The sequence below is a fragment of the Octodon degus genome, unplaced genomic scaffold (assembly GCF_000260255.1).
Source record: "Octodon degus isolate 3935 unplaced genomic scaffold, OctDeg1.0 scaffold00050, whole genome shotgun sequence".
NCBI lineage: Eukaryota > Metazoa > Chordata > Mammalia > Rodentia > Octodontidae > Octodon > Octodon degus.
This window is the reverse complement of record NW_004524626.1, coordinates 1,639,487-1,663,798: the sequence shown is the minus strand read 5'-3', so window position 1 is coordinate 1,663,798 and position 24,312 is coordinate 1,639,487. Positions and strand designations below refer to the sequence as shown.

The window sequence follows — 24,312 nt, the reverse complement described above, 5'->3', positions numbered from 1 at the left end:
ATCAAATCAGTCCATTCACGGTGGTGACGGAGAGCAACGTGAGTGCCGAAGACCTGGGCAATCCTTTACAACTGAGAGGCTCATCAAAAGGGGAACTTCCTTCTTTTCTTTTTTTTTTTTTTTTTTTTTGTATTTTAGGGAAGGGTCTACTGGGTGTTCAGGGTCTCACTACTAGATCGGAGTGATCCGCCTGTTTACAGCCTCTCAGTTTCAACTGCCCTCTCAGTGTGCCCTGGGGGCGGGGCTGGCATGGTAGGCTCGGGGACTGAACCCCTGGCCCCTGTGCCTGCTTGCAGGCGCTTTAATCCACTGAGCTATTTGGCCAGTCCAAAAGAGGCAATTTATTCACTCAAAGCTTATTTGCACTTGAGAAGGCTCCATGGGGCCCTTGGTGAAGAATGGCAATGTAACCCAGTGTGTACACAAACTGAAAATCTAACTTAGGCCTTTTCTTCGGTAACAAACAGCTGGGTTTCAGCCAGTTGGAGCAGCCAAGCTGACAGCTAGCTACCTGAGTCCATGTCCTGCTTTCTGACATCATCCCCCTACCTGTTCCACCATGCAGCAGCCTGAGTTGTCCTAGCTCATTCTGCCCTTGAGGACTGCCAGATCCACATGTTGCTCTTTCCTCAACTAAGCTCTGTTGAATGTTATTCACCTAAAATTTTTTACTTATCCTCCTTATAAAATGTTTGCGAAAGCAACACAATCAGTCACTCTGATTGTGTTAGATATAGTCATAGATATAGCTCTTCTATATCTATGAATATGTAATGAATAGCTTTTAAAGATAATCCTGTTCAGATTTAGTTTAAGTAAATTAAACCAAAGATAAGACCTTCACCACTCACTGTAGTCAGACTTGTTCTTTTCTTCTTTTATGTACTTAGTATAGGGTTTACAGGGTCTATAGAGCCCCACCATGTAGACTGGACTTGTAGTAATTCTCTTGTTTTCAGCCTCCCAAGCGCTGGGGTTACAGGTGTACGCCACCACACCCAGCCTCAATTGCCATCGCAGCCAGCCCTGGGGGTGGAGCCGGCATGGCACACTGGGGACTAAACTCCAACCTCTGCCCTCTGCCTAAGCAGGGGCTTTAGTCTGCTGAGCTATCTGGCCAGCTCTTGGACTTGTTCTTGTATCTTACTCCCTTGATAAAAATAAGAATCATCTGGTATAACAGATCACACAATGATACCTACAAAACAGTAGGGATGTTTTACTTGGTATTATCACAAAACCATACTGACGGGCTTTTTTAGTTTGTTTTTTGGTGGGTGTTATTGAGACAGGGTCTGATTATGTAGTCCAGGCTGGCCTTGTCCTCAAGGTGACCCTCCTGCTTCAGTCTCCCAATGCTGAGTGAGATTACAGGTGTGCGCCACCACTACACCTGCCTTGCACAAACCATACTGAAATAGTACTCATTAATTAAAAAGTTTCATGCTAATAACACAGAACTAGAATTTGGCTTCCTAAATTTAGGTCTCCTGCTTCAGCCCTCCCCTTCTAAAACACTCTGGGGCTTAAACACAAAGCCTTGTATCACTTAACCTTGCTCTGTCTGTGAAATGTCAGAGTAGATTAGATGTTCCCAGTATTTAAAGACAATGCTAGTTTTAAAAAAATACTAGATACAAAAATCTTACAATAAACAAATTATATTCTTTAGGTAGTGAGTTACCCATATCCACCTCTGTCACAAAGCTACCTATTACTAAAGAAGTTTATCTCGACTAATAAAACTTTCATTTGTGTATTTATCAGATATGTGAAATTATTATGAAGAGACAGCACAATCGTATTTGCTTAATCACAGACTTACCTTATTTGTAATGGAGCTGTTCAACAGTAGCAACAAAAGATGTATGTACTCTGTATAAGGAAGTAAACTGAATACGGCATACCTAAAAACAGTTACAGGACACTTGGGCTTCATAACAAGTGAACTAGGGAACACCCCAGTCACTGGCACTGCCTGAGGCTCCTTCTGTAGAGGCCTCTCTCTTCTGAGATGGTCTGTCCCCTTAACACAGCAGGGCTCTGCCCTGTGCTTGCTGGCTCCTGCCTACTTCCCACGCCCTCTCCCAAGGGCCTCCTGGTCCTCGCTAAGTGGAAATGGTGTGGAGCACCTCAGTGCTCACTGCACACTGAAGCAGGGCTCTGGCATGAGGGAACACAGGTCTCCCGGCCGCTCAGCCCCCGCCAGGCCTCACGCTCAGCAGCGACTCCTGGCTTCCGCTAGGGTGTCTGCTAACTGTCTCCCATTAGAACAAAGCACATTACTAATAAGAAATATTAATTCAAATACATTTTTGGCAGTTTACTTTGGATTTTCAGGTAAACAATTATTTGGAAATAATGGCAGCATCAGTGTGACTTTTATGGAATTCATGCTTATGATTTGTCTTCATATTTTACCACGTGGCCTAGAAATTCCAAATCAAGGTTGAAGAAGAAGATTGTGACAGGAAGGAAACATCCTGCCTTTCTTATTTCTGACTTTTAACCATAATGGTAGTCCTGCCATTTGTCATTAGCTTCTGATACCTGCTAAGAATGCTGCTTATTACTTGTCATACAGTTTAATTATACCAAGAATATACAAGGCCTTCAAGTTTGCAGCTAGTTGATTCTTTGAAGAGAAAAAGCAGTGCAACAAATTATGTCTCATATTTTTCCATTGTACAGAGGAGGCTGGGGCAATGGAGAATAACGTGAAAAGAGGTGCTCAGCCCAGACTATGGCCTCTCCCCCTCCCTCCTCCTTGACTTACACCCTCCTTCTTGCCTTTCTTTCCCCTTTTCTCCTTCCCTCCCCACCTGCTCTGGAGAAGCCTGCTGCCATGACATGAAGATACCCAAGCTGACAATCCTGCGAGCTATATTTTGTTTAGACACCTTTAAAGCACAAGTACTCCAATTTTCAAAAACTTCTGGTTGTATCATCATCGTTATGCTATGAAGTGAAGTTATGAAATATGAGACATGAATTGTGATCCACAGACCACAAAATGAGCCAGTAATTAACAAGCTCTTTTTGCAAGTTAAGAAATTGTTTGTCTGATAGCGAAGGTGTCTGAATGAAGGTTAACTTCATACCTTTGCTTTTCACTAGCTGGTTGAAGCAAAATCTGTAACCTATTCCATATTTACCCTGTCAAAACCAAAACCAGCAAAATATTCCAGTGCTGCAGCACACAGCGGAGCTGGAGGCTGAGGACGGCGGAGTTTGTGGGCAGCTAATGGGAACAAAGCAGAATTCCAGGCATGACACTCACCAGCTATGGCCCCCGCGAGCAGCAGGCTGCCAGGGCTGATCTGCCCGTCTTCACTTGCAAAAGAGGCCTTCACGTGAGCGTAACACGGGAAGTAGATGGCCGAGAAGGGAATGTCTCGCAGAAAGCACGCTTTGGCGCCCTGTGCACATGCAAAGAAGAAAAACCACATGAAACACGTATCCCATTGAGAAGATCGGGCTTCTCTGGAACTCACCTCAGAACAAAATATTCCTGGAAAAGATCAAATCTGTACCCACAAGTTGAAAGGGGATCAGTCAAAAATAATCCAAATTCTGCAAGTATCAAGTCTGAATCTTCTTTTTAAAAATAAAGTGATACAAACACACACACACACACACACACACACACACACACACACACCCCTATACACACACATACACACACAGATAACTAAAGTAACTATGCTACTAATTTCTATTTGTTCGTTGAAAGGAACAGTTAGTGTTCATATTGTTTGATCAATCTTACATGCCCATAGCTCAGCAGCATAAGCGCTTGCTTGGCAAGCACAGGATGCCAAGTTCAATCGCCAGTACTGAAAAAAAAAAAAAAAAACAACAAAAAAAAAAAACCATCTTGCAGGCCCATAACTGGTAATTTGAACAGCTACTCTGAAGATAACAATATGCAACATAACAACCATAGTTAATTTCCTATCATCTTGTTTTGAAATTCTGTATCACTTTTATTGTTTTAATTATCTTCAAAATAAAAAAAGGGAAAAAAATAAGGTTGCTTTTAATGTATGGTATGAGGAAGAGGCGAAAAGGCCCGCTCGTTTACTTTGATGTGAAGATGTGCACTGCACTTTGGGACTTCTGCCCCGGCGGCTTTCCAGTCCCGGCAGCGGCACGTCGTCGCTGGCCTCTTCAGGGAACACCGGCTTGCTCCTCTCAGCAGAGGACGAAGGCAAAAGTAAAGCGGTCTTCTTGTTATGTGTGGAAGTAAACAAATTAGGTAGCGAGGACGGGGCCCAATTTTTGTATTATTTGAGAATCTAATGAAAGCGCTGGACTCTTTCCCAGAAAATACTACACATCCAAAAACAATTATGTACCTTTTCGGGGAGTTCACGGAATTGCCTCCATTTATTCACAGCCTTATGCACTGTCCAGGGCTCATGAAGCACTGACACAGGCCAGCTCTGAAGCCTTAAGATACAGCAATTCTAACGTGTTTAAGAACTGTGCACAGAACAGTTAGCTCCTGGGGCACACTCTTCATCAAATAATTTCTGGTGCCAAAATAGTGCTTCATGGAGGCCCTGAGATTGATAAGTTCCCAGAAATATGATACACTATTACAATGGAAACCACAGCACATGCATTGTGTTTTGGGTAGGCTGAGCGGGAAGGAAATCACCACTTTTCAACACCTAATGATTTAATATCAGATCTTTCATAGATTTCTAATACCTAAAATTTCCATCAAATACAGAGAATCCCAAAAGAAAATAAAGGCTACATACAGATTCAACAGAACTGGCCACGTGGAAGTGGCATTTACGGAGGCCTAGTAAGCTGGATCTCGGGAATTTCCGCCCCACAATGGCTTCCGTCTGTCAAAGCTGCTTAACTCCACACGTCTGTTATACCATAGCTTTGGCATTTCTGACATTCCCATTGCCCTCCTGACTCTACCTGAAATTTCAAGTTAAAACACCATTAGTCTTTTTCTTTAATAGCAGTTTTAACCCAGGTCTACTGCAACTTAATTAACTGTCTTACACAAGTAACACAAGTCCGGCTTTTTATTTGAGCCTATTAAACTGAATCCTGCATCGGCTCATCCTGCAAACAGGACAAATGCTGGAAATCGAGAATCTGTCATGGTGGCTACTCCCCAGTTCACCCCACCTACAGGTACTTAAACAGGGCCGGGCTAGCTTATGAATGGCCTTTCAGCCCATGCATCTGTATCTTGTCTACCCCAATCTGTTAAAAGTGTAATCCGAATTAAGACCCATCTAAGTACTAGCCAGGCCCAGCCCTGCTTAGGACCATACAGACCATCACCTCTAAGCTCCTCATTTTATAGCTGTGCAAACCGATGTTGGGACAGTTAACCTATCCACTGGTTGTAAATTGAGGGCCATGTGTATGGCTTACTCAGAGGACCACCAGGATTCTAAAGAGTTTTTCTCACCTCTCCCATTTTTTAAAATGATGAACAATACAGTATGATGTCAAATCCATAGGCAACATCCAATTGTTCTCTTAGGATTCGCTTTCTACAAAGTTGTGATTTGGGCAGCTTTGTGGGCAGTCAACAATGCTATCCTTTAGTTTCTTATTTCATCTTCCTCTTCCCTTTTTGCCTTCAAGACTACTGTAAGTTCTCCTTGCTACTTATCCATATACAGACGCAGGCCAGGAGACAATCAAAATAGGTATTCAATAACCCGGTGAGGGTGAACCTTTCACAGATGAGAGCCCAAACTGCAGTCCAAAACCCACTTACGTACCACAAGGGGTGAAAACTGCACTTCAACCTGAAAGCTGGGCTTTAAGTGTAGAAAAATCAACTCACACATGAGCACCTTTTTTTTTCCCAAATGTTTATTGTATATATACTCATACTTTTTTTTGGGTTACGGTTGGTCAATGTTAATGATGGTGGCATTTCTTTATTTTTTTATTTTTATTTTTTATGTATTTAGTACAGGTTCTACAGGGTCTCATTACACAAATTGGACTTGCAGCAATCCTTTCTGTTTTTCAGCCCCCCAAGCACTAGGGTTACAGGTGTGGGCCACCACACCCAGTATCAATGGCCATCTCATTGTGCCCTTGGGGTGGGGCTGGCAAGGCAGGCTGAGGCTCAAACCCAGGCCCCACGTCTGCCTAAGCAGGCACTTTAATGTGCTGAGCTATCTGGCTGGCTCTATGAACATCTTTTGTCTTAAAAACAACACACATGCCGGAGGTTCGCCATCAATGATCAAATTAAATACATATTACTAACTTTTTAGACTGGTATTATTCTTTGCACAAGCTTTTTATTTATTCATTTAGTATTCTGAGACAGGGTCTCACTATGTATGCAAGCCTTGAACTCACTATGTAGCCCTGGCTGGCCCTTCCACAGTCTCAAACCACCACACCCAGAAAACCTGTGTTTCTTCCTATATTCATTAGTGTTTACCTTTAACTGCATTTCCCAGATTTTGCATTTTACAGTAAGATGCCAATCTCTGCTTGCCTTATTTGTTTGCCTTTTTAAGTTTTTCTTTAATTACAGAATGCCTTCATCTGGGCTCATCTTCAGCCAAGAACCACTGCGAGTGAACATTCCGATGCATCCCATCAGCAGAAATATTAGCACCCCACCCCCAAGGCCAGGCTGGGGCAGCGCTTTTCCTCCTTGAATTCACAGCCTAAGGCTTCTGTTCTGTGTTGGCTGGGGAAGAACTAGTATCTGCTCTGTTCTTCAGTCATAATGCCTGCATACATCTTTTTCTACTTCTTTCAAAAATTAAACTGCCCTCACTGCTCTCAGGGTGTGCTGTGCATCCTGCCCCATATTCTCATCCTTGTCAAAGCTTTGTAAGGACTTGACTTCCCTGTTTCCTCTTCCTGGAAAGCCTGATGAGTCTCAGGTAGAGCTCTGAATGTCACACTCATCTGATCAGTTAAGGTCCACCTATCACTCTGCATCTTTTTTCGTGATTGCTGAGCTGGGAAAAGTAGCCTCCTAAGTACCAGCTCTTCATTCCTAACACCCCAGCCCAGTACTACCATTGTCAATGAGATCATTCAAGTAAGAGGAAGGTGGATGTCACGCGGCTCCAGACTGTCTGCGCTTTCCTACACGTGGTCTGAGTTGTCTACATGCCTTTATCTGCCCATGTTGGTGTGGCCTAATAGATTTTAAGCAACCACACATCTGGAACTATTGTCTAATTTAATTTACAAGGCACTTAGCAAAATCTCTGGCTGTTAGCTCAGTCCTAAGACATGCTGCTGATGACAGTGATTTTGCTTTGCAAGTTCCCCTACAAATAAAAAATCCCCAAAACCAAAACGAAGCCATGAGAGGCTTTGGAATACTGTATGCTGTCAATTTCTACAATGACAATCATTTCCAACCAAAAAAATTCAAAAATAAAACAAAGTTTTCAGTTTTCCAAACAAGGATATATTATTTGTTAGTGATACAATAAAGCTTGTGAGAAAAATACTAGTTTTGCACTGAAACATTAAAGTTGGGGGGAGGGAGGAAAAGGAAAGAGATTCATCTGTTTTATGCTACGTGGCTTCAATACGGTCAGAAGGCCATGTGCAGAAAGACTGGACCCAGAACTAGTAAGACCCAAGCCTCAAGCAGAACAAGAGCACAGGAGGACGTTTCCTCAGGAGGAGTCCTGAGTGTGCACCACGAGGCCCCTTCCTTCCTATCCTGAGATCAGGACAGCACGTCATGTACCCAGTGAGGACTGCCCGGGACATATGAGGTATGATGAAGTCCAAGAGATGTCTGGAGACAACTCTAGATGACTGAGAGGAAACAGCTTGCTCAAAACTCAAATGTACACACAAATGAGACAACACTAGCTATAGAAAAGGCCAGGCGGCACTGTGAGCACTGAAGGGAGAGAGGAAGGAAGAGGTTATTCCTTTTCCTGTGAGGGATCAGGCAATGTGGGCAAATAATTTATGTATATCAAATCAAACATTAGGATATGTAGGAGGCCTTAAGTTTCTCATTACCTGAGAAAAAGCTAGAAATGGAAAAGCCAGGAAGAAAGGAACTTGCGGCCCAACACAATCCTTGCTTGCCACAGGCAGGACAGTCTTGCCGGGAGGTAGTGGCTTTCACCACACCAGCTTCCAGCTTCCAACACAGGAAGAGCCTCTGGCAGACAGGTAGGTTCCTCTGTTGTAGAGATGAGCTGGAAACCTTTCTTATCATCAAAATCACCAAAGGCCTTTTGCTTCAGGGGAGTGCAGAGACTGGAGCTTTTGGAGTAAGTCAGGTAGGCACTATGAAAGTTCTGTACAAAGCAGCAGTGCGGTGTGAGGGTAAAGGGCAAGTGAGACCCCGAAGGCTGCCTGGCACATCTGCTTGTCCCCAACCAACTGGAGCCTCTGCCCAGCAAGTAACTCTCAGCTGAGTCTGGAGGTGGCCTCTACCCCTCCTCTACCCTAGGCAGCGAAGCTCAGTTCCCAGGTAAAGCCAACTTTGAAAAGACCTGGAGAAAAGGTACAGACCTATGATGTTGGTCTCCGTCTCCCTACCACCTCCTTCAGGTCTTAGGGACTAGGCAGGTGCTGATTTGTGATCCTACCTTAGGCAATCTCTGACCTGTTGCTCTCACACAATGAAAAAGGAAGCAGGATGTTAAAAAGGCTTTTAAAATTCTAAGAATGAAAATGTTTCTCTCCCAGATTCCTTAATAAATCTTTCACTTTGTGCCTGAACACCCATTCTTCAGTTCTACATCAAAAAATATAAACCTGTCTGACTTGGCAAGCACAGGGACCGGGATTCAATCCCTGGTACCTTGTGCTGTGCCAGCCCCGTTCTCAGGCGCGCTGAACCGGCCACTGAGACTAGGCATGGTGGTGCACACCTGTAATCCCAGCACTGAGGAGGCTGAAACCAGGAGGATCACTATGAGTCCAAGCTGTGTGGTGAGACCCTGTACCAAATACATAAAATTAAAAAAGTAAAGCCAGTGCCATTTAACATGCATCTTTAGATCTTCCTGCCCTGTATGGAAACCGTGCAGTTCCAGCCTTAATTCTTTCTTTGCTTGTTTGTGCTGGTTCTTTGGGCAGCATTGCCCTTAAGACATTCTCTTGCAGGTCCTTCCTGTCCTTTGTACATACGAAAATCACTTGGGGAAATTTAAAAATGCAGACTGTAATCCTCTAATCTCTTACTTTTTATTAAAGTTCTTTTTCTCCAAAGAAGAAAATTATTATTACTATTATTTTATATATTTAGTACAGGTTCTACAGGGTCTCACTACATAGATTGGACTCACAGTGATCCTCTTGTTTTCAGCCTCCCAAGTGCTGGGATTAGAGGTGTGCGCCACCACACCCAGTCTGTCTCCATCTCAGCGTGCCCCCCAACCTCTGTGGGGGGGACTGCACCTCAGTCGCTGTGCCTGCCTAAGCAGACAAGCTTTAGTCACCTGAGCTATCTGGCTGGCCCTATTTTTTCTTTTTTAATACAAGGCCCACTAACATAGCAACAGGAACAATGAAAAGCACCTCCTATGTAAATAATCTTGCACCAACTCTGGCTGTGCTTCAGTTCTGTGGGCCCCTCTTGCCTGCATCATCATTTTGCATGAGATCTAGGAAATCCTCTCTGAGGGGGAGACCCCCACTGTGCATCCCAGTCAACAGTCCACTACTCACACAGCAAATCAAGCCCAGAAACTCTCGCTACCATGGCATCATGGTAGAAGAATCATTTACTTTGCTTCTCCTGCCTTTCTGGTGTGGACACTGCTGAAAGCCTGTGGGAGCTTTAATCGAGCCTTAGGTTGCTGGAGTCATCCACTTGAGCTTACGCTGGCAGGGCTGCCCAGTATGCGACTGTCAAAAGATACAACAAAATAGGATGTCTGTCTATGTCTCTCTGTCACACACACACACACACACACAGCTGTCTCCAGTGTTCTAATGCCTCATGGTTTTTTTTTTTGTTTTTTTTTTCCTTTAAACTCTAAACTCTATGCCTTGGGTGACATATAGTAACACCTGCCCGACAGATCCCATTAAGAATAAAAAGAAAAGCCAGTTATGAAGAATGGTGCTGAGACTAAGTCAGAGCCAGGGCAGTCTTTTTGCATGCTAATTCTTGCTCATTCTATCAGTACCTGCAAACATAGCTCTAAACAGACTATTTCTAATACAGGGGAAGGTAATTACACTCACAAAGGCACCTCTGTGTTGGGCTGGGCACCAGGAGCCAGCAGGTCTGGGAGACAGGGGCTTAGCAGAGACTCCAGCAGTGAATGCACATTGTCTGCCCCAGAGGCAAATGCCAGACTGGGGAGTCTGCAGCCTTCAGGACACAGAGGTGCACCTTGTCCACGAAGGTTATTTAACGCTCCTGGCACCTGTCGTCAGAGCCACCTCTCCTTTTCTGCCTTGCAGGTTTAGAATTTATTTGGCATGTATAATTGTATATTTTGATCCTAGAGCAACAAACAATGGGCAGCACGTCCCGGTCTTGATCCCTCAGCACTCCTCCTGGCTTCCCCCAAGCGGGTTAACCCTTCGGAACTCAGCCTGGGAGTCAGTCCTCTGGCCACAAAGGCACAGCTAGGACTCACTGGCTGAGCCTCAGAGATTCAGCATCTCGCTGAGACCTGTTACGGTGGCTGTCACTGGTGAGCCAACAATGAATACTTCTTATCAGCAAACTCCCAAATGACTTCAATTTGAATATAAAATGAGAGTTTACTATTCGGTTTTAGAACACCAGTTTCTCAATTTCATCCCTAAGAACTGCAACTCTAGTTCTTGTTCAGGAGATCTCATTTTGCCAGTCCTAGTTCTCTACTGTTCTGCTACTGTACACTACTGTTCTGCCATCAACGAAGTCATCTCTCAGCTACGTTGGAAACGTCAGAAGTGGCTTAGAAATGTTCACATGGAATTTCTGTCTCTGAGCTGCCCGTCTATATAACCTTCACAAAACTAATCTGCGTGTGTCCCCTTTTCTTGTTTCTAATTTCTGTTCTCTTTCTGTCCTCCCAATTTACCTACTCCATTACCTGCAATGTTTGCTTCCTAAGTGCATACTCTGGGATGTGGTATGCCTACTTACTATAGTCTTGGTTATCTTGCATTTTTCTTATAAAACCCATGTTCTTCAGAGTACTGGAAGCAAATCCTTTTTTTGTGACTATGAATTTTAATTTGTGTTTAACAATATTAAGTATTTAGAAATATATTAATTGAGGTAGTACTACTTAGAAACGTTTACCACTCTGTTTTTCATTTTCTTTACATATTTACATGCACACCTGGAACAATTATTTTTTACTTAAAACCTAACGCTCCAATCCCCTTGGGAAGGGTTTCTCGGTGATATGCTTGCTGAGTTGTGCCAGTCTACAGAGTGTCTTGCCAAGCGTGGCGCTGTGGGCCCGCAGTGCCTGCCAACCAAAGGCAGAGGCAGAGGAATACCAATCTGAGGCCAGTCTGGGCTACTCGGTGATTCCAAGGTAAGCCAGGAAAACAGCGAGAGCCTGTGTCAAAAATAACAAAGCCTTTCCTCTAAAGTCTTTTACCTTTGTTCTTAAAATATATTTCACAGCATGTAAAATTTTAGTTTCAAAAACTATTTCTTCTATACGCCGAAGACATCATTCAGTTGTCATCTTGCTTGCCTTATTCAATGTGTTAATTAATTTGGCACAGGGTCTCACTGTGCCACTCACACTCTAACTCCACACTTTCACTCGATCTTACTTCTTGAGACTATGGATTAATGGCTTTTGTTAGTTCTAAAAACTCTTCAGTCACCAATGCTCCTTCACGTTTGGTCTTCCTTTATATTTATCAGACCATCTCATACTTTTCTCTGTATCTTTAGAAGGATTTTTTAAAATTCAATTTAATTATGTTTTGTTTTCTGGCTTGCTCAGGCTTCCGTAAGCGCAGGTCTGGTGTGGCATGTGGAGCTGGGGATGGAACCACGGCTCCCTGTGCCTGACTGGATTTGCCCACGCAGGTGCTCTAAACAACTGAGCTTACTGGCAAGCCCCCTCTGCATCTTAATTTATCTGTCTCTCAGAAACGCATTCTAGGCAGGTTTTGTTTTTTTTTTTTTTAATTTCTCAGTTTACTAATTCTCTCAGCTATGTGCAATCTGTTATTAAAGCTTTCGGTGAATTTAAAATTTTAATTATACTTTTACACTTTTTGATCCTTAGAACAAATTAACAACACTTATTTTTCCTGATAATTTAAAATTTTAAGTCTTAAGAAGTATCAAATGTTTCCTGTTGTCCTGTTATCTCTCCTCCAGGTGCCTTACTCCTTTGTGTAACTTGAGATTTCTTATTGGGAGCTACCATCTTTCCGCGAATGCCCATCTGAGTTTTCTGTGAGGTGTGGCTGGAGGTGGCTACTCTAGACAGGCGCTGTGCACACAGGGACACTGCCCATTCCAAGCTATTTAAATAGGAATTCCCAACATGGAATTTCTCTCAGCATCAAAGAAGTACAAATGCAGCCTAAGTAAGTGAGATCAGTCTGGAGTTCCTGATTTTTAGGCAAATTTGTTTTTACCCTTCCACTGAGGGTATAGCTCGTTGAAATTCCAGATTTCTAAGGTAGGAACAAGGCAAAACAACAGTAGTGCCTAGGGTAGAAATCCCCCCCCCACCTTGCACTTGCCAGGCAGGCACTTAGGCCCCCGCTGGCTGAGCTATCTCCTAAGCCCCTTGGGGAGAAATGGTGATGAGGCACTTATAGTCAAGGCTGTGCCAACACAGCGTTTGACACCTAAAGACAAATATCTCCTTCAGTTTTGGACCTATGTGCTTTTACCTTAAACTTGGCCTTGTTCTTTTTAGAATTAATGCTCAAATTTAAGTAAATACTGTACAGCTCTGCTGTGATTTTAGGCTTGAGCAGTCCTTATTTCCCTGTTAACAAAATGGACACCCAGCACTTTTAGCTATTCTACTGGGTGAAGTCTTTATTTTTTAAAATGTCATTGATACAGGTTCTCACTACGCAGCTTGAACTCATGGTGATCCTCCTGTTTTCAGCCTCCCCAGTGCTGGGATTACAGGTATGTGCCACCTTGACTGGTCTTGGTGGCCTGATCAGCGCGCCCTGGGACAGGGCCAGTGCGGCATGTGGTGCCGGGGATCAAACCCGGGTGCCTGCACTTGCCTAGGCAGGCACTTAGTCTGCTGGATCTCGCTGGCCTGGATGAAAAGTTCAAATCTCTGGTTTGCCTGTGCCATGTGAGGAGATGCTCAAATGGGATGCTCATGACACCGCCTCCTGCAAGTCTTTAAAAGGTCAGGTTATGTAGGCAGTGCCCCCATAATTATTGTTTTGTTGTTCTTCCCCTAGATGTAGATCACAATGTTTGGAGGAGGTGGTGTTCAAAAGTTCTTCCTTTCAACCTCTTCAGTAGTGGCTGTGTGGGCCACCTCTCCAAGTCACCAAGGACTATGGTTAAGCATCATTCCAGCGGGGACTCACTTTCTGAGCTGCCCTTCCGAACCCTCCTTGAAGAGGAGAATCTCTCCAGCAGAGAAATACACCGCATCCAAACAAATATGTAAACAAATATATATATATTAACGTGAAGGATAGCATATTAAAATCTAACAGTTTAGATAGAATAAAAAATTCTGCCTGAAAACTAATCCTACGAGCACTTAGCAAAAAACAAGAAAAAAATCAAACAATAACAGAACAGAAAATAACGTTAAAAAAAAAAAAAAAAAAGCTTGCCTCTTGAAAGCTATCTGAAGGTAATGGAAGCCTGAAGCTCAGAAAGCAGCATTTTATTACTTGATAATCTTGTGTATCTACATTTTCCGTTGAACAATTTCTGCTGAAATGAACATTTCAAGGGATTTCGATGGTTCTAGGCTGGCAGGCTCATGTTCTTTCCTGCCCTCAGCATCAAGCACTTGGACAGTAGAGGCACTCTGTGGCTGTCACTCGGGCCCTGACGGAGCACGGCATGTAATGAAGATTCGGAAGGCAGAGAGCAGTAAGACATACACTATCCGCTAATATTTTTACAGGCCTTTTTTTCCTCCTCTAGGTTTTTGATGTTTGATGATCTGAATGCCTCCTGGAACTATTTATATTTGGTAAGGCGTTCGCCCTCTGTCCTGTGGGACGGATGACTGAGCTCGCAGCCTTTCCAGGGCCCCACCCCCATTTCATTTTGATGCACATCCTTGCAAGCCACTGAGGCTGGCCCAGAACTGTGCCCCACCTCCTGGCTCAGTGTCCCTGTGCGCAGGGATCAGTGTGCCAGTGCACCTAAGCAAGGCAGCTCCTCCTTCAGTTTGCTATTTGTAAGTCCAAACCAGAATGCCTCACCTAGAGGATGTTAAATTAGGCCTGGGGCAGAGCGGAAGGCACTGGATATTTCCATAAAGGTCCTTTAACAGACATTCTGTAACCCAGAATGAGTCAGAGCTGGGCCTGGTGCGCATGCCTACAATGCCAGGTGCTCAGTAGTACTCAGCTAACAGAGGCAGAGACTGCAAGCTTGAGGCTGGCCTGGCAAAGCTCACTTAGATGGTGACTCGAAATAAAAATCTGAGGACCTAGCTAAGTGGTGCAGCACTTCCCTCAGATGTTAAAGCCCTGAACATAGTCCCCTATACCATCAAAGAAACAAAGGAAAACAAACAAAACTTACATCACGTATACTATGTGCCAAGTTCTAGTCTTCTGTGCTCTACATGGATTATTTTAGTAAGTTTCTCCAAGCAATCATATGAATATTTCCCTGGAACTCTAGATTACCATCACATATTCTCTCCGATCTGGCTCAGTGTAACTTTACATGAGACATCAAGTTTCAAAGAGAGATGGGATCAGGTTTGAAATCGAGCCTTGCCATTTACAAACTATGAACCTTGTACAAATTACCTAAATCTAGCAAGCCTTCCTCTCTGAGGCTGCAGCTTACAACTTAAAAAAAAAAAAAGTAGCCTCACAGGCTGCAGTGAGGATCAAATGCTGAGAAGTACACAAGTTTACTCATGGGGCCCAGCAAAGCAGGATTCAATAAACATGAACTCTAAGGAGCTTCTCTGTCTCCCCCACTTCTCTCCCTCCCTTCCTTCCTCCCCTCCCTCCCTCTCCTCCCTCACACACATGCTACAGCATTCAAATCCTTGTCTTCAGTGACTATTTTTCCTTTCTGTCTACAGATAGGAAAGGCTCAATAAAATTAAAATGGGCCAAGGATGTGGCCCAGTGCTAACAGTCTTCAGTGCTCCAATCTCTAGCACTGAAAAAACAAAATGAAACAGCAATATCTCACCTCTACTCCTCCACTTGCCCTTTGACTCTATTCTAGTTGCTGCTGCTTTCTTTCATAGTAAAATTTTCAGGATGGGTCATTTGTTTCTGTTTATATTTCTTCTTCTAGGCTATTCAAATTCATTTCTTAAAGATAACCACTAACCTCCATCTTTAAGTGCAAAGCAAAGACCTTTTTTTTGCTCCTCACCTTCCTTGGTCTCTGCAGCACCCGGCAACACAGCCCCTCCTCCCCTGGCCACTCCTCCACTGCCCTCCACAATGAAGTTCTCCCAGCTCTCCCTCTGATCACTGCACTGCTCTCTCCCCACCCATATTCCAGCAACTTGAGTGTCAGGCACCTCAGTTCCACTCTAGGCTTCCCACAATGTGGAGGCCTCACCCTTGCATCCTGCCAGAATCTGCTGGACCCACCCTCGAGCAAGGCACTACCTTACCTTCAACACCTTCAGGGTAAGAGAACACTGGGAAAGTAGTCAGGAAGCATGTCTCAGGCCTATCTCTACCCACCTAGATAATCCAGCTAGTATAACTTACCAGGTTTCAGAGTTTTTTCCTCAGTTCTAATAGTAGAAAGAAGGCCTTCAAAAGTTTCTCAGATATCCTTAAATTCTAAAGATTGTTGTCATCATTCTTCCAGGTGGTTAAATCAGAAATCTTGGAGTTGATTTTGATCTGCTTTTATTTTGCACTTTTCAGAACTTGAGAGGCCAACTCCTGAAGTCTCCTGGACACACCAGCCTGACTATCCCCACTGCTCTGCCAGCCTGTATCCTCCTTGCTGTCCCCTCTGTCTTCATTCCTGCTCTGCCTGCGCCTCAGCCTTCTCCAGACTGACATCAAATTGTATTTCCTCAAATACAATTCCAACCATGCCATTTGTCTCCCTTCTTTGTGGTGAGCTGTGTATGGTTCCTCACTCAAGGCCACTCCCTTTAGAAAGCCTTCCTGGCTGTCCTGCCCTGAGGCAGTACCACTTCCGTTAAAGCCCTGTCCACACACGCGCTGGGTAGGGCTTCTCAACTGTACATCCACTGTGTTCCACGAATCTGGGCAATGGGTTTACTGCCCCCATGAGAAAACTAATTTATACTTGTACCCAGAGTGCCAAGTGCAGAGCTTGCTAGATGAAGCAAAGTGGAAAGGGTAGAAGAGACTGCAAACTGTAATGCAAAGGAAGTTTTCATAGTTACAATCTTTTTACACTCCACTTTGCCAGTATCATAGGCTTTTCTGGTCATCATTCACTATTTCCTAGTTTTTGCTGCTCAAACCTATTTGTTATAACATAGAAACACCTCGATTTTATTCATTGCTCAACATGATATTTATCAGATTCCTACTTATGACGAGAAATAGTGATAAATACAGCCTAAAAGAAGACAAGTCTCTGCTATTAAGTACACACAACTAAGGGACAAACAGTTACACAAAGAAAATTAGCAGAGTGGGGCAGATGCTCCCAGTGAGCTGGCACAGGGACTCTGGTACTGAATGGCATGGCCGGATTCCAGGAGGGTCTGCTGAGCAGAGACCTGCAGGAAAGTCCTTCCCAGCAAGAGCAAGTGAGCCTGCAGGGCCCTAAGAAAGGACGGGCAGCCAGCAGGCCAGCAGGCCAGCAGGGAGGGCCGGGTTGAAAGGTGGCACGGGAAGAGGAGGAAGCCCCAGGCCTCGCAGTGGCTGTAGGCCACCAGCAGGGGAAAGCTGATGGGGGGCTTTCCACCAGGCACGTTTCTGCTGGCTGCTCACACTCTCATCTCCTCGGGTCGCTGCTTATGCACCTTATTCCAGAGCCCTCCCCCACCTCCTCACCCCGGACCCTGCTGTCTACTTCTCCAAGGTCCTTAGCATGGCCCAGTGGCACAAATTTGTTTTCTTGATGGCTGATGTTTCCTACACACCAAAGCACAAATAGCACCTTGGTTGTTCACAGCCACCTGCTAACAACCCAGGCGGCTCTAGAAAGAAACATACATACAAGTAGCAAAATGTTAAAAAATGTTCTATCTCAATACTGCAAAAAAAAAAAAAAAAAAAGCCCCAAACCAACAAACCTTTACCACTGTATACAGGTCTTCTGAATAATGAGGGAAGAGGTTTTTAAGACAAAATGTATTTAAAATATTCTATTTGTGTTAAAAATTACTATATTGATAATGGTACAACTCTAGATGTACAAGAGAAGAAGAAAAGATAAATAGAAAAATTCTTTTTCAGACTGTAAAAAAACTGGCTCTTCTTTGAAGGGGGAGGTAAGAAGTAACTTTATTTTCTCTCATATATCTTTCTGAATTATTAATATTTGAAACATCAACTTATATTTTGAAAATTAAAAAAAATTAACTCTGAGCCAATTAGCAGGACAAGAATGTATTAATATACTATTTTCACAATGCATGGACAGCAGTTCTAATGGCTCACTTATGTATACACAATGCATGAACATTCACATGCATTGAAGTTCATGGATGAAAAATATATTTGAATTACCCTGTCAAATGCAGTGGGATGAAATGAATGCCTTTGATAAAATGGAGCAGACAGAGCCCACATTCTTAAGCAAGCTTCTAGTAACAGCCAATGTTTAATCTGTGATTAGAATTTGAAAACTGTGTTCAACAATGCTTGCTGGACCCTAGCTGTCACTGTTCAAGTGACCCTGTTTTTTTGTCTTCAAAGAGAGATATGAATTCTTCCACTGCTTCCCAAAGAAGCATCTTTTGATTTCTATTAGCTGCGCTGCCACTTAACATTAAAGAACAAGATTTACAGACTGACTGATGGTGTCTATGGAAGAGGTAACCTTCAAAGTTGGATGGATACAACTTGGTTCTGTAAGATAAAAGTTATTGGACTTCATTTATGCTCCATAGGCTTTCACAATAAAAGTTACCTAGAGAAAGAGAATTATATTCTCATATATTTTATACATTAAAAATATTTTTGTGCTCCTAGACATTAAAACCAGAGTACGTGCTAGCAAGTGCTTTACCACAGAACCTCCAGGCCCATCCTCATATTTTTCAGAAAGGTAGTATATACTGTAGAGTTCTTAATTATATTATATTCAAGAACTTTTTCAAAGGCAATTAATTATTCTGTTCTTACTTCAATCATCTATCTCCAGTATAATACAACTATCTCTAAATGTTATCACAGGGAGAGTTTTGTTTACATAGTTCACTAAATATGTTTTGAGCTATTCTAACTTCAGGAATGTGAAATGTTTACCATACACACCTCATTTTTTAATTGCAAATGTATTTCTAAAGCAACTATCTTAATTACCATTTACCACAAAGTCACAGAATAGTCACGTTTTGCAAGTCAATTCAGGGGAAAACAGAAAGCTTGGTTAAGTCCAATTTAGATAACTTGCGCTCAGCAGGCCTAAACACACAGACAGAGCTGCCTGCTCCCCACTCCCGGCTCCGTATTGTCATGTTAACAGCTCCAAACAAGAGCATCCCAGGAGAAAGATTACCTGTCCCAACTAAAACCTGGACAGTGGTTTCCTTTTTAAAGACCCAATCAGGGGACACATACCAGGCTTAACATTTTTAGGTGGTCATTTATAGTCTACAGAGAAATACTGTATTACCAAAAAGCATTCTCCCCAAATAAACACACATGAAACTATACAGCAACACTAAAGCTGTTCCCCAACCTGCTAGAATGATCCTGGACCTTGGAAGGGTGAAGTAGAGTAGGTTTAGGTGGGGTGGGCTTGGAAACCAGGTTTGCAGGACAAGCGAGATTAAGCACCTAGGGTGGTGCTTTGACCTGGTCCACTGAGAGAAGTTCTCACCACAGAGAGATGTCGTCTGGGAAACAGAGACTTCCAGGCTCTGCCACGTTAGCTGATAAGGATAGCCAACAGAACTTGGAGACTGCTAAATCACTTTCTTACAATGAAACCAAGTTCCCAGCTCAAAGCACTAGTGACTCAATTGGTAGTTATCAGTATACCAAAAACACCATGTTGTACACAGTGCCAAGCCCTGTGGAATGCCTCTGAACTCGATTAAACCACTAGACCAGTGATTAAACTAACTTTATATGGTAGAGTGCTCTTGCTCAAACTTGAGCAATCCTGCTCATTTTAGGAAAGCAATTTTAGCACAAAAGTGGAAGCAAGCAACTTCAGAGCCTCAATTTCAGCTCAAATACCAAGGCTGGCAGCGTCTGCTCACCCAACTACAAAATCAGGATACCAACTACTTCCAAGGAGCGTTAAAGAGGATTAAAGTTATAAAATACTGTGAAGATGAAAAGCACTAAGTCTTGGGCTCGTATCACATCTGCAAGTAGTTTAACAGTGTGTTTCTGTATCAGCAAACAAGTTTTTACCACTTTATCCACCTAGACATTTCAATAACAGTCATTGCCATAGTACCCAAGTGCTTTTCACCAGACAGCCTCCTGAAAGACTGCTTGGCATCCTGTCAAAATGACAAGCTGCCACATCATGTTATCGACTGCAAGAGCCTGCCTAAAAATTTAGAAAAGAAGATGACTTCCCTTCAAATTGATCTGTGCTATGTCTCATGACAATACTGTTTATTTCTTACACCTGGGTAATAAACTGATAAAACAGCTATAGAACACAGTGTTCACTGCACAATCACAGATGGAACATCTTATGTACTGCTTTAAAAAAAAAAACAAACAGCATGTTTACTCCTAAATAGGACATATGTCTAAGTAAATAGGCAATATTTTTAATAAAGAAGGAAAATTTTTCCATGCTGATCTCAGTCCTATTAAAGAGGGTTGCATTTAATCCTGAAGAAGGCTCAGATCATGGGGTACTCTTCCAACCACTTGACCTTGAAAAGCATTGGGTGCAGATTTGAAACAACCTCAACTGTTACTACTTCTAGATTCCTAAGGTCACCTGTAGAACTCAGGTGAGGGAGAAAAAGCAGGAAGACTACATCCTGTGTTGACTGTCATGACCAGTTATTTAGAGGTTCTCTTCAGCAGCATAGCAAGTTACACGTTATGGGGTCAGTCACTGCCATGCAGGATGAACTGGGAGTAAGAGAAAAGTAATCACCTGGCTCAGAGCTCTGTGCACATGGAATAAAATTCTCTGCAACAAGATTGCAAGTGATGATCAAAAGCACTCCATCCTGCACAGTGTGGGGTTAGAAAGGCAGACAATGTTCTCTGCAGGATCGTGTTCACACATGATCCAAAAAGTGGATGCTGACCGAACCCTGGTTTAACACTTGTATGAACAGCATGAATGAAACTTTTGACTCTCTTACAATGAAACCAACCCGAATTTTACAGAAACAAAGTAATATTAATTTTAAGCAAATGACACAGTTCTGTGTAAGTTGTAAATGAGTTATCAATAATTACGACGTTTAAATAGACATTTGACTTTCCCCCTATATTCTTAAAGGCCTGCTTATTCAAATTAATATAAAATATTTTAAAAGAACCTTTAAAACTTTTTCTTTCAATAATGCTTTAGCGCTGGACATATACGTGAAGATGATTTTAGTATATTCCACTCAAACACTGTAGAAGATAAGTGTGAATAACAGCTTTCAAGAACACTTAAAGTTTTATTCTACAATCGCTCTGCAAGGTCATTTTCCAAATGAAAAAGAGTTAGACTTTATAATAACTAAGCTGAGGCACAGACAGAGAAAGCCTGGCCCAAACGTGCAGGACCAGATGATACTGTGAGTCCCTAGCTGGTGCGGCCTTCTCCTCAAGCTGAACTCGGCCTATCTTGTAACACTTGGAGCCAGGGATCCGTGTGCCTATCCCTCATGCAGGACGGCACTGAGAATTCGCTTTGTGCATGAGTGCGAAGCTGACTAAGCTCCAGCCAACACTGTTGCTAAAAGTTATCTTGAACGATTTCAGATGCTGCCATTCACATCATGGTTGTCCTGGGTTTGTGCACCTGTAGGGGCACCTTTTTGGTGGAAGGCACAAAGGCTGCCTTCTAATTTGCGTGAAGATGTCCCAAGAGTTGCATGGGATGTCTTCTCTAGACCCAGACATAAAAAAATCACCATACGCTAACTCATGAGATGAGAAAGCAAGCAAATAAATGGTTGAGGGCAGAGTTACCTTATAGATGCCAAAGAACCCCAGGTCTCGGACAACGGACAGCGCGCTGACCCGGGGACCGGTAGTGATCTCTCCAGCCACCTGCAGGCGGATCTTGACGATTTCTAAAGGATTTGTGAAAATCACCTGTGAGCCTCCAGCCTGAAGAGAAAAAGAAAAGGTTTAGGATCAAAGATGAGAAAAGGTCAGGTAAAGATGAGCAAGTATTCTCAGCCAAGCTCAGAAGTCTACTCTGACAGCCTATAGTCTCATCAATTAAAATAACTGGTGATTACAAGTTTGAATCAAAATACAGTTCCTGTCTAGGAAGCTTCACATAAAGAAGCGCTACCTCTCACGTCAAGGTTGGAAGAGGCCAAAGGAGTCCGCGTGGTAAAATGGCCAAGATTTCGTGAGGCAAAACCAACTGTCCCCTGCCCCTGCTCGAAGCCAAGGGCACACAAGCAGTAACACCAAGCAACTAGCATCCAAGTAAGACACAGATCCCAGAAATGAGAGGATGAATACTCTTGAGTAACAGATTTCAGGGTTCTGGCAAGGATTCAACAATTGCAGAGAACATAAAAACTTAGATGGAAAAGAAATTTAAAACAATTGGGTAGATCATGAAGTATTGTGAAATGATTCTTATAATTTCACTTATGTATCACCTGTCTCTAGAATTATTTTTCTCATATGAGATAAATGGCATGCTGAATAAGTAAAAATACACATTAAATCAATTATGGCCCAAACTTTGAACAAAATGAGTTATTTCGTTCCAGCAAAGGCTGTACGCCACACATCCAAGATCATCAGTGAAATCTTTAAAGTGCATTACACAGGAAACTTTAAGCTAGCTATTTTGAAGCTAAGCCTGTATTTATCACAAGCAATTATATTCTTTTATAGTGTACTTCAACCTGTTATCCCTTGTCATAATATACATTTCTGTATGATCCAGATGCAGATTAATACACAGCACAATTCATCACTGTATTATGTAGCCACATCCTAGAGCAAAGATGGACAACGGTGCTGGGCCTCACAGCTCCAGAGACGTCATCGCGGGAACAGGTAAACTGTGGGTCAGCGCTGTGAGGCTCAGCTTAGACTGGATTCTCCTCGCTCCCAACCCGTTGCCCGCAGAACAACGGGTTCTCAGTAGGGAACTCATCGGCCAGCTCAGGTGTGAAGGAGGAAAGACAGGACTCCCAGGTCCTGGGGACATCTGGAGACAGCTGGAAATTTATACCAGAGGGGCTGGGGAGATGGCTTGGTGGTCTAGGCGCCTGTACGGCAACTGCAAGGAACTGAGTTCGATCCCGAGTACTGCATGCCATGCCAGCCTTGGAACACTGGGCAGGCTGTGCCAGACACGGGACTGGGCATGGTGGTGCATGCCTGTAATCCCAGTGCTGAGGAGGTTGAGACAGGAGTATCACTAGGAGTCTGAGCTGCACAGTGAGACCCTGTACCAAATAAATATAGATTAAAAATTTTTTTGTTTTAAATACCTAACAGATGCTTCAAGGATTTTGCCCACTGAGGCGCAAGAATGCCACAGAACTTTGACTACAGATGCTGACTAAAATCTTCCCACGTAATGGTCCTGTCTTCTTTCCAACCCTAGGGAAGGGACACACTTCTCCTTGTTCCCCGCTGACATCTTTATCACTTTCTGCTGGCCCACACCCAGGTACCATAACTCCCATGCCATGTTGCCTTCCATGCCTGGTGGTCTCTCTGGTTCCCCCGACCCTCATATGTTATAAACATCCTTTAAAATTACCTCTTACAAGTCTCAACTTCCAGTTCCTAATGTATGTAACTGCACAAAATGATCTGTATTAATTATAACTTGCTACAAGGATGGTCTCTGAAGGATTATGATAGTTGGAACTAAGAATTAGAAACAACGTAATACCCAGTGGCAAGAGATAAATTAAATGATTTTGAGTATATCCACGCATTGAGATGCCGTGTAGCCAGTGAACATATTGTAGAAAAATGTTCTACATACAGTGCTAAGTAGAAACCCTTGCATGTTTACACATGGAAAACATATATTAATGTGGTAGCTGGGAGGCAGAAAGTTTACCAACAGTTTATTTTGTCTATACTTTTAATTTTTTCTCTATAGATCTGGAGTTACTTCTGTACAGAAAAATCAATAACTATGTATAATAATATATACAATGTTAACAAAAAAATATTCAGTTACTAAATCAAATCGTTTTTCTGTTTTTATCAATTTGATACATTTGAAAGGATATACTTGCTCTTAAACAGGGCAAGGGTTTCTCCTCTCTCTACAGGCACATGGCAGCAGTTTTCTCCTGTGCTTGTTACCCGCAGGCTTCCCCTCTCTATCTCCTCTTCCCCATGACTTCCTGTTACCTTCATCTAAGCGTGGCAGAACAGGCTGGATGGACTGGATTCACCAAAGGCCAAAGAAAGGGTCTCAAGAAGTAGGAAGCAGAGCGTGAGAGGACACTCCCAAACGCCAACGTGCCCAGAAGACCCACAGGAAGGCGCTCTGCTCCCTGTTTGTGCTCTGCACATGCGCTGTCACCCCATTTGGGTATGGAAGAACCAACCCCTGCCTGGCCTGAGAGCCCTTATTTCCTGTGCGCCAGCAAGCGAGTAACTGAAGGTCGGCAGGACGAGGAGATGAAGTGGACTAAGCCTGGCAAGCACGCTAAGCGTACAGTTAGGATTCTCCTGGGGCCTCTGAACCAGAAATCTCTTCAGATGAACAAGAAACCAGGATCCAGAGACTTACAAATAGGCACAAACACTTAACATAAGAAAATTATTTCATGGAGACAGAAGTGTTGAGACAAGCATGGTGAGATGGAATTAGCCTGACAACTGATTTCACAAAACTCCCTCCAGAGGGTAAGATTATCTCTAGGAAGGATAAAATGAAAA

General features: G+C 43.2%; 1 protein-coding gene across 1 annotated transcript in view; it reads right to left on the bottom strand.

Annotated features, from left to right (window-relative positions):
* Slc25a13 (solute carrier family 25 member 13) overlaps positions 1-24,312 on the bottom strand; it is a 276,904-nt gene that overhangs the window by 7,313 nt on the left and 245,279 nt on the right. The window contains exons 16-17 of the mRNA XM_023716885.1: positions 21,400-21,540; positions 3,281-3,419 (exon numbers count right to left, since the gene is read on the bottom strand). Coding sequence (XP_023572653.1) covers positions 3,281-3,419; positions 21,400-21,540 — 280 coding nt within the window. The remainder of the gene's footprint in view (positions 1-3,280; positions 3,420-21,399; positions 21,541-24,312) is intronic.